This window comes from Dendropsophus ebraccatus, chromosome 2 (assembly GCF_027789765.1).
Source record: "Dendropsophus ebraccatus isolate aDenEbr1 chromosome 2, aDenEbr1.pat, whole genome shotgun sequence".
Taxonomy (NCBI): Eukaryota; Metazoa; Chordata; class Amphibia; order Anura; family Hylidae; genus Dendropsophus; species Dendropsophus ebraccatus.
In genome coordinates, this window is record NC_091455.1 from 182,754,584 (window position 1) to 182,771,537 (window position 16,954).

General features: G+C 41.3%; 1 protein-coding gene across 4 annotated transcripts in view; it reads right to left on the reverse strand.

Annotated features, from left to right (window-relative positions):
- The window catches only part of XYLB (xylulokinase), a 124,295-nt gene that overhangs the window by 19,122 nt on the left and 88,219 nt on the right, over positions 1 to 16,954 (reverse strand). For all 4 annotated transcript variants that reach the window (XR_011361945.1, XM_069960487.1, XM_069960488.1 and 1 more), the window contains exons 16-17: positions 7,976 to 8,034; positions 3,913 to 4,000 (exon numbers count right to left, since the gene is read on the reverse strand). Coding sequence is in view for 3 of the 4 variants with exons in the window: in XM_069960487.1 (XP_069816588.1) it covers positions 3,913 to 4,000; positions 7,976 to 8,034 (147 nt within the window). In the remaining variant the exon portion in view is untranslated. The remainder of the gene's footprint in view (positions 1 to 3,912; positions 4,001 to 7,975; positions 8,035 to 16,954) is intronic.

Below are 16,954 nucleotides of genomic sequence, written 5' to 3' on the forward strand. Positions count from 1 at the left end.
CAATATAGGCCCTTGTGTTTCTGCCGCAGTGCTCACAGTTCTCTCAGTTAACTATATTGGTATCAGAATGGTATGAAGGGAAATATTACTAGTGCCTAAGCTCCTGGGCTTATATTTATTTTATATAACATTTTTTATTTATTTATTTGTGTTCTCACATTGATAATGTGTAGCCTCAGTTTTAAAGGGGTTTGTTCGGCTTTTTGTTCTAGTCTGTTAAAGGAGACAGGCTGGATTAAAAAAAATAAATACTCACCTGCCTAATTTTCCGCCCTGTTGCTGGTGTCCTGATGTTTAACAGGACCCCTCTGATTGCAACTTCCTCATCTCATTTTGGCACAAAGGAAATAACAATAACCCGTCTCAGACAATGACTGGCTGAGTGGCTGAAGCAGACAGTAAGTGTGGACCCAATGTGCTGCTCAACTGGTTTGAGCTTTGGGCCACACCAGGGAGAGGAGTCTCAATGCCCTCTAATGGTGCTATTACACGGGCCGATAATCATTTAACAAGGGCTGCAGGGACATCGTTACTGATTTCCTTGCAGCCCTTGTTTAAACTTTATACATTACCTGTCCAGGCTGCAGGGCTCCTCTTGTTCTGGGCTTCTTCCCGGGTCTGCATGCTCCAGCTTCAGCTGACAGGCCGCTCAGCCAATCACGGCGGTCCCGGCCTGTGATTGGCTGAGCAGCCTGTCAGCTGAAACAGGCCGCTCTGAAGCTGGAGCGCGTGAACCCGGGGAGAAGCACAGAATAGGAGGAGCCCTTCAGCCTGGATAGGTAATGTATTCTTCTTTGCATATCGTCAGCGCCGGCCGCACACCGCTATTACACGTAGCGGTGCTCGGTTGGCGTCTGACAATTATAGGTCAGAACCTATAACAACGATCAGCCGATGAAAACGATCATCAGCTGATCGTTGTCTTTATTACACAGAACAATAACCAGCCGGATAGGGCCGATTATCGTTCGGTGTAATAGTACCCTTAGTCTTCACCCTTTATCTGACTTTATCACCCTTTATAAGATGCAATAGCTGGACTTCTCTGGCTAGAGGGCACCAGGTCACTTCACAAGTGTGGTCCCGGTGTGAGCAGCAGCTGATTCCCAAAAAACAGACAGAGTATATGTGGTCAAGCCCAGTCTTCTGAAACAGAGTTGGCACAATACCAGGGATGAGATGGTATCATAGAAAGACAAAGGTCAGGTGAAGCTGCTTCAGAAGCAGTTCAGACAATCTATGCGGGCAACAGGAGAGGCACATGGTAAAGATGGAGTCAGGAAGGAAGCATAATCAGGATCACATTAAAGCACATTTTTTAGAATGCAGCTATGCAACAATGCCCAGACAAGAAGGAGCAAGTGGAACTGGTTTAAATTGGTGCAGGTGGCTCAGAATTGGCAAACAGCAGCAGAAGGTGGAAACAAGCTACCTCTATAAATACAGAGCAGTTGGCTGCATGTGAATCTTGTTGGCAAGACGTTTAATTGCAGCAGAAGAAGGAAGATGATGCTGGAAGACAAGAGCCCCCAGGACAAGCATTGAGTACAGCAGAGCAGTGAATAAGATGGCATCGGCGCTGTGAGTTTAGTCCAGCAGCATTACAGTGGCATTGCCTGGGAATTACAAATGGATCAGGCAGGAGATTAAGGCTTTCTTTTTTATCCCATCCTGACCCTTTAAAAGATGTAATCCAAAACTGGAAAATCACATCTGCTATCTTCCAAAAAGAGCACCACACCCACAGCTCAGATTATGTCTGGTATTACAACTCAGTTGTCACATTGAAAATACAGTTCAATCTGCCGGAAGCTTGTTATAGAGTAGAAGAAGCTGAACAGATTGATATATAGTTTTGTAGGAAAACTTGTCAAATTTATGCAAATCTCTGCTCATTTTGTGCTAAGCAGTAAAGTGGGCGGTCCTACTCAGTAACTGACATCTATATGTGCATACATGTGCATATATAGAAAGCTGTCACTAAGTAGGACCTCCCACTTGACTTCTTGGCTCAGAACAAGCAGAGATTTCTATAAATAAATGACAAATTGGCCACTGTCCTTATTTTAGACAGTATTCACACATGTAAACAACAAGTACATAAGTATCCTTTTTCTTCCTTTTTTTTCTCCTGGCTTTAGCTAAAAAAGAGAGATCCCTTTTATGATAACAATGTCTCCTAATAGAATCTGTGGGCAGGCGTTTGTTCTAATTGAAGAACCCTTTTAAAGGGAACCCGTCACCATCAAAATAAAACCCAAGCTATCAGCATCATGTTATAGAGCAGATGGAGCTGAGTGGATTGATATATATCTTTATGGGAAAAGATTCAGTATAACTTGTAATTTATTGATTAATGGATGCTTCCATGCTAAAGAGTCCAGTTCATTGTGTGACACCGCCCACTGGACTCCTTAACACAGAATGAACAGGGATTTCAATCAATATGTTATACTGAATCTTTTCCCACAAAGAAATATATGAAAATGCTCAGCTCTTCCTGCTCTATAACATAGCGGTGATAGATTAGATAGCATTGTCTTGGTGACAGGTTCCCTTAAACATTTATAAATTGAGCACTTGCCATAACTCCCCCCACCCCCAAAAAACATGCATTTGGCATGGTGATATCATTGGAGATTGCTCCGAATTTGAGACGAGCGAAGCGAATCTGACGAATTCCAATTGGCAGCGAATTGGACGTTTAATTCGCCTCATTGCGATTCGCGAATTCACTAAACATGGCGCTTGTTAGCTCACACTTAGCTTACACTTATGCTGTGTTTACACGGAATGATTATTGTTTAAATTTTCGCAATAACAATCGTATTTGATCAATAATCGTTCCGTGTAAACACACGAAGCGATCAAGCGACAAACGAGAAATCGCTCATTTTGATCTTTCAACATGTTCTCAAATCGTCGTTCGTCATTCGCTTAAAATTCGCAGATCGCTTCGTGTAAACAGCCTTTCAAAGATTCACCCTATATGAAAGATGGGCTTAAGCGATCTTAAAAACGATCGCAATAACGAATTGTCTTACGAATTTTCAAACGATTTTTCTAAAGATTTATTCATCTAAACGCTGATCGTTTTAAAAACCAAATAGTTGCTTCAAAATCGTTAAACGATCGATTGGGCAAATTATCGCTTCGTGTAAACGCAGCATTACAAAGTTGCGTACATTCCGCAGTTGCAAACATTACGCACTCGTACATCACAAGATAAACGTTCGCATGTTTGAAAATTATCGTTATAACCATTCTGATGATCGAGGAAATTTTTTGTATGGGCAAACACGGACAATTAGCGTCATGTTTGTATGAACATATGAACAGTTACGAACATGTTCGCTTGCCACTATTCTTAATGAAATTCGTTTGTATCCAATTCGCGAATATTCGCAAATTCATGTCAATATTCGCGAACTTTGCGAAACGAATTTCCGAGTGATTCGCTCAACTCTACTCAATATTTAAAGAAATAAGAAGTGCTTAGTGCCCAAATCTAATAGTTTCTGATAGATAGTACAACAGGTTCTCTACACTCTCGAGGTTGCAATGACCTACATGAAAGGTACGCTCCAAACTCTTTGTTATAGTTCCATCTTGTATTTTACCAATGCCAATTTATTCTAACAATTACTCTGCATTACAATGTTAATTTCTCAGTCAACATCAGTTAATTCCCATTCTCCCGGCATACTTTATGTGCGTTCCTCCACATTCACAATGCTGATCATTTTGGCCTTTTTTCCTTTGCCGACATATTTAGACTCGGAGAATAACTATGGCACTGCTGGAAAGATTGACTGAAATATGCCGGTGTGACAAGCGTAACAATCGGCTTGTGTACTGCGGGAGGATTAGATAGCAATAAGAAAGTCAGTAATTTTTAATGAGCCTTCTTACCATGAGCTGCTCGATATGCGCATCCCAGACAGGCAGAGTTAGCTGTGGCAATTGTGTGCACCGGAGCATTGAAAATATCTGACAAAACCTACACATGGAATAGAAGGATGAAGACAACATCAGTTTGATCACAAAATTATATCACTTGGACTAATTGCCATAATATACATCTCATCTTTTTCTCACTCATCACTACATAATTCTAGATGGTTCTTGTGAATAGCTTGTCCTCTTTTATCACATCATTTTTTTTTTATATATTGCTTCAGCTCTTGGCGTATCCTAACATTATTGAATAAGCAATATTAACTTTAAAGGGATAATCCTAGTTTAGAAAAACACAGCTAATTTCTTGCAAAAACAGCGCCACTCCTGTCCTAAGGTTGTGTGTGGTATTACAGTTCAGCTCCATGCACTTCAATAGAACTGAGCTGCAGAACCCACCCCAAACTGAGGACAAGAGAGGTGCTGTTACTGGAAGAAAGCAGCCATGTTCCTTTAAGCCTGAAGAAACCCCTTTAATACTTTCGATAAGACAATTAAAGGTAACTTTCCCTATAATATTAAATAAACTATTCTAAATATATCACCAAGATTTCCCAGTTGAAAACCGCTTAGTTATATCTGATTTTTGACATCCTATAAAGGTATATAAATAAGTACTGTAGAGAAAAGTCTGGATTATACCCTACCATTACCCAATGTTCCCATTACAGATATAACTAGGTACATCATATATGTATTGTCACAAATTGGCTTAGATTTAGAGATGAGCGCAACTTGAGCGTGCTTGAGTCCGATTTGATTACCTGTGGATGAAGAAGTTGGATGCAGCCCTAGGGAGTCTAGGAAAACATGGATGTAGCCTATGGCCTATGACTGTATCCACGTTTTCCATTCAGCCTTAGGGCTGCATCCAACTTCTTCAGCCACCGCTAATCAAATGATGAACGATCAGCCTCGAGCATGCTCAAGTTGCGCTCATCTCTACTTGTTTTCCCATCAGGAAAAGGCATTGTATCCTCAAAGTTTTATTTTGTGAAAGTTTTCAAAGTTTTTCTTATTGGTATTTGATGCTGCTTTTCTAGTTCACACAAAGCCACACAGCACAATATGTTCATTTTTTATATAGCCCAAGTGACATGCTTCAATGCAATTTAAGTTATTGTTCAAGGGGGAAATGTAGATGGCGAATATAATTGCTAGAAGCAAAAAAAAAAAAAAAAGATAAGATAAGAAAACAGCTCTTCTATGACTAAGTATGGAGCATGTACATTTGAGTAGAGAGGCTATAAGACATGATAGTAAGGTAAGTTTACAGCCTCCATATACTGTTGTAAATATCGAGATATTCTTCACTGTAAGCAAGTCTTTGAATGTCTTTAAGTTCAATGTCACTGTACATAATGACATCTGACAGAAAATACCCCAATTCTTTGTATCATTAGTATTGAATTCAACACAAACATCCTTTGTATGTGGAAACGTAGCGGTACAGTAAAAACCTTATGCACTTCTCTGGTAGCCCTACTAAGGCCACTGCTGCAGCCATACAATCACAGTCGCACAGCCCTCTCTATTGCCTGTATGAATTTATCTATATGGTCAGTGCAGTAAAGAAACAGAAGGCTGAACTACCAGTGTTCTGCCTACTGCTAAAGACAGGGCTGGAGCTGAGCCTAACCACTTGACCCATGGTATGCAGGATCACATATTAGTCACTGGTCATGTGCTATGACCAATGAGATAGTTAATTCTAGCATGTCTGGTGGTCAAGAGAAGAAAAGTGTCACGATTAGAGACAAGCAAACCTTGAGCACACTTGGGTTCGCCCGAACCCGAGGGTACAGAATTTAATTATCGGGGGCTGCAGAAGTTGGATGCAGCCCTAAGACTGCCTAGAAAACAAGGATACTGCCATACGCCATATCCATGCTTTCCAGGACTCCCTAGGCCTGCATCCAACTTCCTAAGCCACCAGTAATCAAACGCTACAAATCGGGTTCGTACAAACCCAAACATGATCAAGGATCGCTCATCTCTCTAAACCTGAGATGATTAGAGATGACCACCAGACATGCTAAAATCATAGCCCACCAGGGATACTGAGTAACCCAGTCACTGCCCTAGACCAGATTTTAGTCTGACACCAGGAGTATTAACCATTAAAGTAAATTAACCAGTTGACTGCCTGAGATCATCAGGAAACCTGACACTACCACTTTGATGCCATAAACTGTATGTATACACATAGGGGGACATGTATAAAAAGGCGTAAATGCCTTTTTTAGGCGCAGATGGGGCAGATCCGCGTAAAAATCTTGGTATATGGTATTTTTGTGAATATTTTTTTCTGCATCTGCCCCATCTGTGCCACCTTCGCCAGTGGGGCGGATAGGGGGCTTTACGGGGGGTGCCGCTGCAGGCAGAGGCCACATTGATCCTTTTTCCGGTGTTAAAATTATACTGAAACCTATGCCAGTCAATGCGCCTCTACATAAATCCCCTGAGCTCCGGAGCTGCGGGGACATTTGTGAGCCCAGCGTAAAAAACGCCAGACTTCATAAATGTCCCCCAGTATACACTCCGGCTGGGATCCCTAGCGGCACCGCGAGAAATTGACATGTCAGTTTTCTGCTGCCGCTATTCATGGAATAGGGGCCGCAGAAAATCGTGTCAGTGCACACGGTGGAGCGGGCGATCGCGTCACGGAACGGCCAGTCCCAGAAAAGATCATCCCGGAGGGTACTGCAGTACCGGCCGGATGATCTTTAGCGGCCTGACGTGTCAGTTTCTCACGGCGCAGCTAGGGTTCGCGGCCGGAGTGTATACTATGGGGGACATTTATGAAGTCTGGCCTTTTTTACGCTGGGCTTACAAATGTCTTTGCAGCTGCAGAGCTCAGAGGATTTATGTAGAGGCGCATTGCCTCTACATAAATCCCGAGCGCACGTCCGTGTGAAAATTTTGAAACCTACTCCAGCTGACAGCTAGCGTACTGTACGTTTCAGTATAATTTTTCCACGGAAAAAATTATAAATGCGGCACACTCAGAGGCCGCGCCCCCTCTGCGTGCTGCCGTACCCCCGTAACGCCCCCTCTCCACCCCACTGGCGAAGGTGGCGCAGATGGGGCAGATGCGAAAAAAATATTTGCAAAAATACCATTTGTGAATATTTTTACGCCGATCTGCCCCATCTGGGCCTAAAAAAGGCATTTACACCTTTTCATACATGTCCCCCTAGGTGTATACACTACGGCCAGGACTCACTCAGCCTGCAGCACTACATAAGTTCCGTACTAATCACGGCCATTGCAACAATGGCCGTGATTACCGTTGTGTGAACATGGCCTCAGAGTGATTAAAAGATTTTACATACTGGTAAGTTACTATACAGTTGGATAGGAAGCCAGGCAACTTCTCACTGGAGTTATTATAGAGAGAAATGTGAAGTTTTCTTCCTGCCTCCTCTGATTCATACATACCAAGCAGCTCAGGAGCCCTCCGGGCATCTTCACAACAGTTCCAGCATTGTTTAGCATGGGACTTGGCATGAGGATTATTCCTTAAGCAGATGCCCAGGTGGCTTATGATGATGACAACTCAGTAGTCATGAGCGGAATATACCTGAAGGAGCCTGACTAAGATTTCAGGGTCAGGCTGGGAGATCAGGTAGACTCTAGGCAGAATAGAGCTTTATATTTATGCCTAAAGTTTTACTGTCAGCTTTAATATACTAATCGAAGGATTACTGTAAGTAGCGTAAAGAACCAGGCCGATGGGATTCGAGGCAAGGCCGAGCATTCTTACTGACTGCAATGGTGTAAAACTATAAAATCATCAGCAATGTGTTAATAAGCTGGAGGGTTACAGACAATGGCGACAAATCACATCACTATTCATGGCGTGTTTTATAGCTAGTTATCAGTACGTAACCTAATAATACAATGTGTACACTAAATATTAATGTAATCATAAATGGTTCATCACGTCACTATGTAAAGGACTCCAAACAGTCTCCTAAGAAATACACAGGCATTCTGTAAGGTGTAAATAATATACCTGTAAAATATCTTTGTTGCATGAGGCTCCTCCTGTCGCCAATATCTTTGTTTGCGGCACTGGGGAGGAAAAAGATTTTATTCAGTGATTTAGAAATATATGCCTGAAATAGCAGCAGTATACACTAAGGAGACATGGCAGAGGTAGAGGAACGCTCTGAGCTATGTTCTGCTGGGAAACTAGTGGGACCTAAATAATAATAGGCAGGTAGTCAGAATGTTATGGCTGATCACTAGAGATGAGCGAACCGGGTTCGGGTTCGAGTCGATCCGAACCCGAACGTTCGGTATTTGATTAGCTGTGGCTGCTGAACTTGGATAAAGCTCTAAGGTTGTCTAGAAAACATGGATACAGCCAATGACTATAGCCATGTTTTCCACATAGCCTTAGGACTTTATCCAACTTCAGCAACCACCGCTAATCAAATGCCGAAAGTTCGGGTTCGGATCGACTCGAGCGTGCTCCAGGTTCGCTCATCTCTACTGATCACCATACAACAGATTATTGGTGGGCTATGCCACCATTAATGTATGAGGGTCTCCTGGTATTGGAATATTTTGCTTTTTAATATGCCCAATCCTTTGTTTCTCCAACTGTCTCCTATATATGGAAAATAAAGAGGCAGAGATACTAAATCTGTCAGTCAAAGAATGTGCCAAATTTGTCATTAAAGAGTCACTGTCGGTTTTTGTGTAGTACAGGCGATTTTAAGAAACTTTGTAATTGGGTTTATTAGGCAAATATGCCATTATCTGCATTCAAAAAGACATTCCCCAGGTCCCCTCCCTCCTCTGTTTCATTCACTACTCAATATCAGGAAATCTCAACTCTTTTACATCAGTCGGGCCCTGTCTGTTCTATGAAGAGGGGAGGGGGGGGGAGGGAGATTAGTCGCCAGCAGAGAGCAGAAAACAAAGCATTACACAGTGGGAGCTGTATGAAAGCCGGTATTCAGAGGTCACAGAGGTCAGTGTTAACTTCTGAGGAGATAGCCCGTGATGTAGATGTAAATTAACTCTTTGTTGTCCTGTTTTGGTGCCTCATCTCCCTCCACCCCTCCCCTCTCCATAGAGAACAATAAAGACAGAGGGGAGAGCTTCAAACTGCTTTTTCATGATAAAAATGCATTTTTCGGCTAATAAACCCAATTACAAAGTTTCTTAAAATCGCCTGTACTATTGATTTCTGCAAAAAAAAGTAAACAACAGTGACACTTTAAAGGTGGGTTCACATATAACATCCGCAGAGGATTTTACGATGCGAGTCCACACCAAAATCCGCTGCAAATCCTGTCATTCTGAATAGGATAACATACTTTTCATCCTGCTGCAAGTATGTAAATGCCACCCCCCCTTAACCTATGGCTGCTGATGTATTGCTTTGGGGTCTCCCGGCATCCTGATGTCCCACTTAGCCAATCAGTGGCTGTGGTAGTGCAACGCACTGGGCCTCCACGGGTTAAGGGGACCAGCGTTTACATACTTGCAGCAAGATGAAAATTCTGCTGTATGTAATACTATTCAGAATGACAGTAAGGGATTCACAGCAGATTTAGCTGCAAACTTGGATTTAAGTGTAGACCCACCCTTAAGGGGTACTTTTTCTTTTTTTTTTTTTAATCAACTGGTGCAAGAAAGTTATTTAGATTTGTAATAAAATTAAATTTAAAATTCTCAAGTCTTCCAGTGCTTAGCAGCACATCTATAGCTTATACCCATAGACATGACTATACGATGACTCTAGGAAGCCACAATAAACATATAGGGTGTTTTAACAAATAAAGTTATTTCACTGTATATCAAAGGGGTACTCCAGCAAAAAAAGAAAAACTATTCAAATCAACAGGTGTCAGAAAGTTATATAGATTTGTAAATTACTTCCATTTAAAAATCTCAAGTCTTCTAGTTCTTATCAGCTGCTGTATGTCCTGCAGTAAGGGCTGTATTCTTTCTAGTCTGACACATTGCTCTCTGCTGCCACCTCTCTGCTGCCACCCATGTTAGGAACTGTCCAAAGCAGTAAAAAAAAAACATCCCTAAACAGTTTCTATCACCGACAGGCAGATGAGGCAGCAGAGAGCACTGTTTAAGAATGGAATGAATATACCACATTCTGCAGGACATACAGCAGCTGATAAGTACTGGAAGATGAGATTTTAATTAGAAGTAAATTACAAATCTATATAACTTTCTGACACCAGTTGATTTGAAAGAAATATTTTTGCCGGAGTACCCCTTTAGGATCACGTTTTTAAGGATGGGAAGTAGTCTACCATACATATCCACTGTACACACAATTTTTCAAAGCAATTTTTATATGTAATAGTAAAAACAATTATAAATTTTTTAAACGTTAGCGTAAGGGTCCCTTCACACACAGACGAATTTGCAGCAAAATCGGCTGCGGGTCCAGTGCCCCTTCATCCCAATTAATTGACATCCCGCTGCGTGTATGTAAGTTAACCCCCCGTCGGCCAGAGCATCGATCACCTGCTCCGCTCCTCGGCTTGCTTCGGGGGTTCTCGGCTGGATGTCCCGCTCAGCCAATTAGTGGCTGCGGCGGGGCAGCACACTGATGGCTAAGCAGGACTAACAGACGTCAGGAACTCCTGAAGCAAGCTGGAGCGTACAGCAGGTAATGTATGCTCCGGCCGGCGGGGGGTTAATTTACATACACACAGCGGGATGTCAATCCCACTGCTAGTATGTATTCTCACTGGGATGAACAGGCACTGAATCTGCAGCGGATTTCGCTGCAAATTCGCAGCGTGAAATCTGCTGCGGATCCGGAGTGTGTGAAGGCACCTTTAAGCAGAATAGGACAAGCAAGACAAGGAATTATTTATGAAAATAATAATACAAATATATGAATGTTCTCCGTAATATACAATATGCTAAAAAAATAGACCATAAAAATTCAGTATCACATTTTGCAAGGAAATTATAACAAGAATGAAATGAAGACATACAAGACCATACCAAAATTAATGACCATGAAATTGAGCAAATGTTTTACCCAGTACTGATGATTCACGCTGGAGTCTACTAAATCTAATCTGCAGAATTTTTACCATACTGAAAAAGATTAAACATAAGAGTATATTTCAAGGTGGTGTAAGCATTAGAGAGACATATCCCCAATGCCTACTGAATGTACCCTCGAATATTTCTTTTATTTATAAGCCATTTAATTAATTTACTCGTGTACCTAGGACAAAGCCTGATAGATACTCTTGTCATTAAGCACAAGTAATAAAGGAGTTGTCCAGGTATCGGGTACATTTTACTATGTGGCCCTGGCTGCTTTGAAAACAACAAATCTGGATCTACACAGTAGGGTTTCCTTAGGTTGAACCTGATGGACTTTTGTCTTCTTTCAACCTTATTAAGGGTGCGTTCACACCTACAGGATCTGCAGCAGATCTGCAGCAGATTTGATGCTGTGTTCAGTTATTTAAATGAAATCTGCTGCAGAAAATCAGCTGCAGATCCTGTAGGTGTGAACGCACCATAAAGGAGAAGTCCAGCAAAATTTTTGTATTAAAGTATTGTATTGCCCCCCCAAAAGATATACAAATGTTGATGGCTGTTTATGGTACTGAAGGGATTGCCCGGGTATTAGGTGGATTGTACTATAAGGCCATGGCTGCCTAGAAAAGATTAAAGTAGAATACTTACCCATCCCACTCAGAAACTGCTGCTGGGTTCCCAAGCATCTAGTGACTGACACAGTCCTCTTCTTCACTATTCCCAATGAAGTGCCATGGGGACCTGCTCAGCATAGAATGCATAGCTACAAAGCAGGCATTTTCTTTCTCCACGATACATAACCGGAGAATTAGACTGGTGGAGATGGGCGCTCAGGAAACCAGCAGCAGTGGGGGAGTGGGCCGGCTTAGTATACCACTTTATATAGTAACAAAGTGACATAGTTAAAGGAGAATGTTTATTAAAGTATTGTATTGCCCCCCAAAAGTTATACAGATTACCTATATACAGTTATTATGGGAAATGCTTATAAAGTGTTTTTTTTCCCTGCACTACTGCATCAAGGCTTCACTTCCTGGATAAAATGGTGATGTCACTTCCTGGATAACATGGTGATGTCACTTCCTGGATAAAATGGTGATGTCACGACTCGACTCCCAGAGCTGTGCAGCCTGTGGCTGCTGGAGAGGATGATGGCAGAGGGATGCTCAGTGTTCCTCCAGTGCCCTCTGTCCCTCAGTGTCCTCCTACCATCATCCTCTCCAGCAGCCACAGCCCGCACAGCTCTGGGAGTCGGGTCGTGACATCACCATTTTATCCAGGAAGTGAAGCCTTGATGCAGTAGTAAGTGCAGGGAAAAAAGCCTGCTTTGTAGCATTCTATGCTGAGCAGGTCCCCATGGCATTTCATTGGGAATAGTGAAGAAGAGGACTGCGTCAGAGACTAGACGCTTGGGAACCCAGCAGCAGTTTCTGAGTGGGATGGGTAAGTTTAATATTTTCTAGGCAGCCATGGCCTTATAGTACAATCCACCTAATACCCGGGCAACCCCTTCAATACCATACACAGCCAATAGAAAGACATGTTTCAGTTTCTGGAAAAAAAACCTTGATGAAAATCAATACTATGCACTGTATACAGTAATTTTCAATATGCAAAAAATATCAATATATACAATGATTAACTGATGTATGAGAATTGTCAAGGTCTGGCATGGTAAAAACACAATGTAAGTGAAGATGAGCAAACCTCGAGCAGCATATGATTACCAGTGGCTGAAGAAGTTGCATGCCGCCCTAGGGAGTCCTGGCAAACATGGATACACCCTATGGCCTGGTTCACACAGCATATGACACCGGCCGTTCTGTGACAAAGCCGATGTGAAGTTAATTTCTTTTGATTTGGAATGCGGTCACATTCGGGTGTGCCCGCATTCCAAACCCCCACAGCTGACAGTATAAAGTGCGTCCGAAGTCGCCCTTTACATTGTGTGCTGTGTCAGTTTTGTTCAGCTGCTATTCAATGAATAGTGGCCACACAAAACTGACATGTCAATTTTTCATGCAGCCGCAAGGAATCTCGGATGGAGTGTATACAGAGTGTATACAGAGTGTACAGAGATCCCATAGACTTCACTGCAATGTATATTTTCAATGTGTGCAGGGGTTCGGACGAGGTTCGCTCATCTCTATATGTAAGGCAAAAGCAGGTAGTCAGAGTTTAGATTCCAAGTTCAACCTACAGTATTTTACTACTATATGTAGAAATCACTGTTTTGCATATTTTTTTAAGCTTTTCTTCAAAGGTTTAATAAAGCTTACAGAAACCAACAAAAATGACAAAAAATACCAACAAAAAAAAAATGATGTTATAATGTAGCTTCTATGTAACAAAAAGTAAATTTCAATGCACTGTAAACATTGTGAAAGGCAACTGCGTACAATATATTAGTCCCCTCATCATGCACGGTGTCTAGGAGCAGGTGTCACCATAAGCCCGTAAATGCCCTCAAAGCTCTACTGTTTAGCTCTCTTGCAAAATCAATGGTTTATAACAATGATAACACCACCTAATCTAGTGGCTGCATACAGAATCCCACCTCCATTCAGCGCTTTGCATTTGTCTGTTTCTTTCCTCTAATCCCTTTGCCCTTTTTACGGTGTGTTCCACTCTAGTACACTTAATTAATCTGCGGCAGAGACACCTCTTTTCATTTCCTTGCAGCGGCTACGATCATCTCTTATCTGTTTTCTCTTTACAAGATTTACATTGTACTATGTCTTAGCATTGTTTCTATAGAGCTTCAGCCAATATATTGACATTAGTGCCCAGAGACCCAAGTTAGGCTTTCAGGAACATGTAAATGGGAACAATTTTTGAATCAATGCATAACCTGAACCGGATGCCCTTGTTATAACTGAAGAAAGGTTAATGTGTTCAAAGAAATGAGGATGCCTCGGAAAATACTTATCTAAATTACCATGGTGAATTGCCCTTCTTCTTCTTTTTTTTTTTTTTATTTTGCATAAATTCAAGGTTGCCCGTTTCTTATAAAAAAAAAAATAGTGATTTAGAAAAATAGACATTGAATAGCTTTTAGAAAAAAATTCTAATTTGCATATGCTTAAATAGTTATGGTTGAGAAAAAGACGTCAATCGAGGGATCAAAGGAGAGATTGAGTTGTAGAGTAAATCAACTTACTGCTAAAAAATTTTATAGAGCTGTTCTAGTGGAATTACTGAAAAATTGGTTTTCCGCTACTTGTAAATATGGTGTAAGCTCAAGAATTCTTCCTTTTGTAAAAATAAAATTTGTGTTGCAGTTTCAAAAAAGTTGTCAATATACACCCCCAACATCTCGGATCTTGGTTACAGACAAAACTGGGAGATCAAAGGATTTAGATCAAAGTACGCCACTTTTATCATGCTTCCTTATATTTAGTAAAAAAAAACACACACACACAAATAGAATAATAGTAATAATCATACAGTATCTGTAACACATAGCTATAAAAAAAAAATTGTACATAAGCTTTTACCCACATTTAATGCATTTTATACCAACAACTACTACAGCATACACAGTGCCTTGCTGCAGTTTCTTTCCAGCCCTTGCACAGCTTTGCCGATGTACACCCTGTTTGCCTGGTGGGCGAGTAGAGCAAGGTGCAGGGACTTGGCCTCCTGCTTCACCTGATTTATTATGATTTACACATACTGTAGGTGTAATTCATGGCAAAAATCTACACCTGGTATAGCTGACGGAGCAGGTTTGGTGTAAATTTCACAAACTGCTTGGTAGACTCAAATTCATCAAATTTACTGAGGGCCGTGAACCTCCCGAAAAATGTAGGTGATTTAGGTAAGACTGTAGTACAATTACGCTGGTCTTGATAAATACCCCCTTCCCCCCATGATGTGTATACTGATGGCCAATCATATTGCACAAGGAGAATAAATATGGCAACTAGAAGTCTATAGGCATGTTCACTGTATAGTCTAGAATAATTTTTTAACTTAGGGTAAGTGCACACTGAGCAAAACAGGGGAAAAATCTAAGCGGAACCCATGCCGTGGACTCAAGGCATGAAGTTTGGAATCCCGTCTGCCTTACTGTCTCAATTTGATGTCTCACGCACCTCCACTCTCTGCCACTCTCCACTTAAAGAATTGGCTTGTCGATTCTTTAAGCGTCGGAGAGCAGAGGTGCGTGAGACATCACATTGAAACAGTGAGGCAGGCAGGATTCCGAGCAGACTCTGCAGTGGGGGTTCTGCTCTGTATTTCCACCTATTTCGCTAAGTGAGAACAGGCCCTTATACAGCAGACATGGTATAAACTTTTTGCTTTTATCAAATAAATGGGTAACCACCAGGGCTCATATAGTTTGGACTGTTGGCAGATGCTAGCAGGTCATTTCACTATATTGTTTTATACTTGTCTCTCAGATAAAAGAACACAGGTTCCTTACAGGTAGCATAGTCCACAGACCAGGAGCCAGTGTAATGCTCCATTGACACAAGGTTACAAGCAAAATGTAATTGACCTTCAGAAATGGTTTAAATTTATTGAAACAATATTACGAGGAAAAAGCCATGCAAGGACACCTCTTTTGTTGTTAATGTTCCTTTTTATGTAAAATAGCCCGCTAATTATTCTAAACTAAGATGAATGGGAAATTATTTCTGATTGGTACATGTTTCAAGCCAGTGGAAAAAGATAAGAAAAAAAAAGCCATCATAATAAGCAATTTTCTCTACTTCAATGAACAAAGTGCAATAAAAATGCTTTCAAAATGAAGCAAGCCAGAAGTGAAACACAAAAAGTAGTCAGATGGCAAAAATAATTTAGCTCACACATTGTGCGGTGAAGAACCAACAAAAACCCACACAGATTCCCTGCAGTGTAACCACATAGATGGTGCACAGCACCATAGAAGGAGTGAGAATGTGTCAAGAGGGTGCCAGAAGAGTATAACCCATACCTATATGTCTTCTGCATTTGCTGTTCCCTTCTACATGGTGATATATAAGCTTCAGGTATATTGAAACACTATAGGCTTCATGTACCTCCATGGAGCTGTGAAATTCCCTACATGTGGGATATTATTGGGAAATTTTAAATTTTGCCTATTTTATTTTATATCACCTAATTATTTATTTGTTTAAAGTTGTTCCTATTTGTTGGGATGTGGAATCTTATGGTCTTTTATATTGTTACTAATTGAAGAGTGGTGTCCCCTCTTTTACCGTGAGGGGTAAACATATTTGTACTTTTTTATATGACAATGTTTCCACTGACATATTTAGTGTTTTTATAAGGATGCCAAACCTATAACACCCCATTAGATTTTTTTTTCTTATTTCCTAAACTATAACAAAAATTAAAAGATGAATTCGGATTGGCTGCTTTGATATGCATTGAGCAGGAAGTGAAAGTTAAAGAGAAACTATCAGCAGGTTGGCAGCATCTAACCTGCAGAAATGTCCCTATAGGGCATGGGGCGCTGAGGATTAAGGTAATTTTCTTACCTTAATTCTCAGCTCTGTTTTTGGGAACTTTGTAGTTTATTGGATATGTAAATGAGGCAGTTTGGCGCTCTGGGGGCGGGACTATTACCTTCAGTGCACCCATACACCCAGACCAGATCACCCACCCTTTCTAATGAATATTGGGGGAGGCACTCTGCAGTTACATCACTGCATTAGAAGGGGCGGGCTGGCCGGAGAGAAACGGTGCACTGAGGGTGGTAGTTACTCCCCCAGTGCACCTCATAGTGCACCCAACCACCTCATTTACATATGAAATAAACTACAATGTTCCCAAAAACAGCACTGAGGATCAAGGTAAGAAAATTACTTTAATCCTTATCACCCTGTAGGGACACATCAGAAGGTTAGATGCTTCGCTTTAGTACATTGTTCAAGGTAACTTCACTAACGCCTAAAAGTTGGTCCAGGGATCAGATATTTATATTTTTTTTGCCATAAAA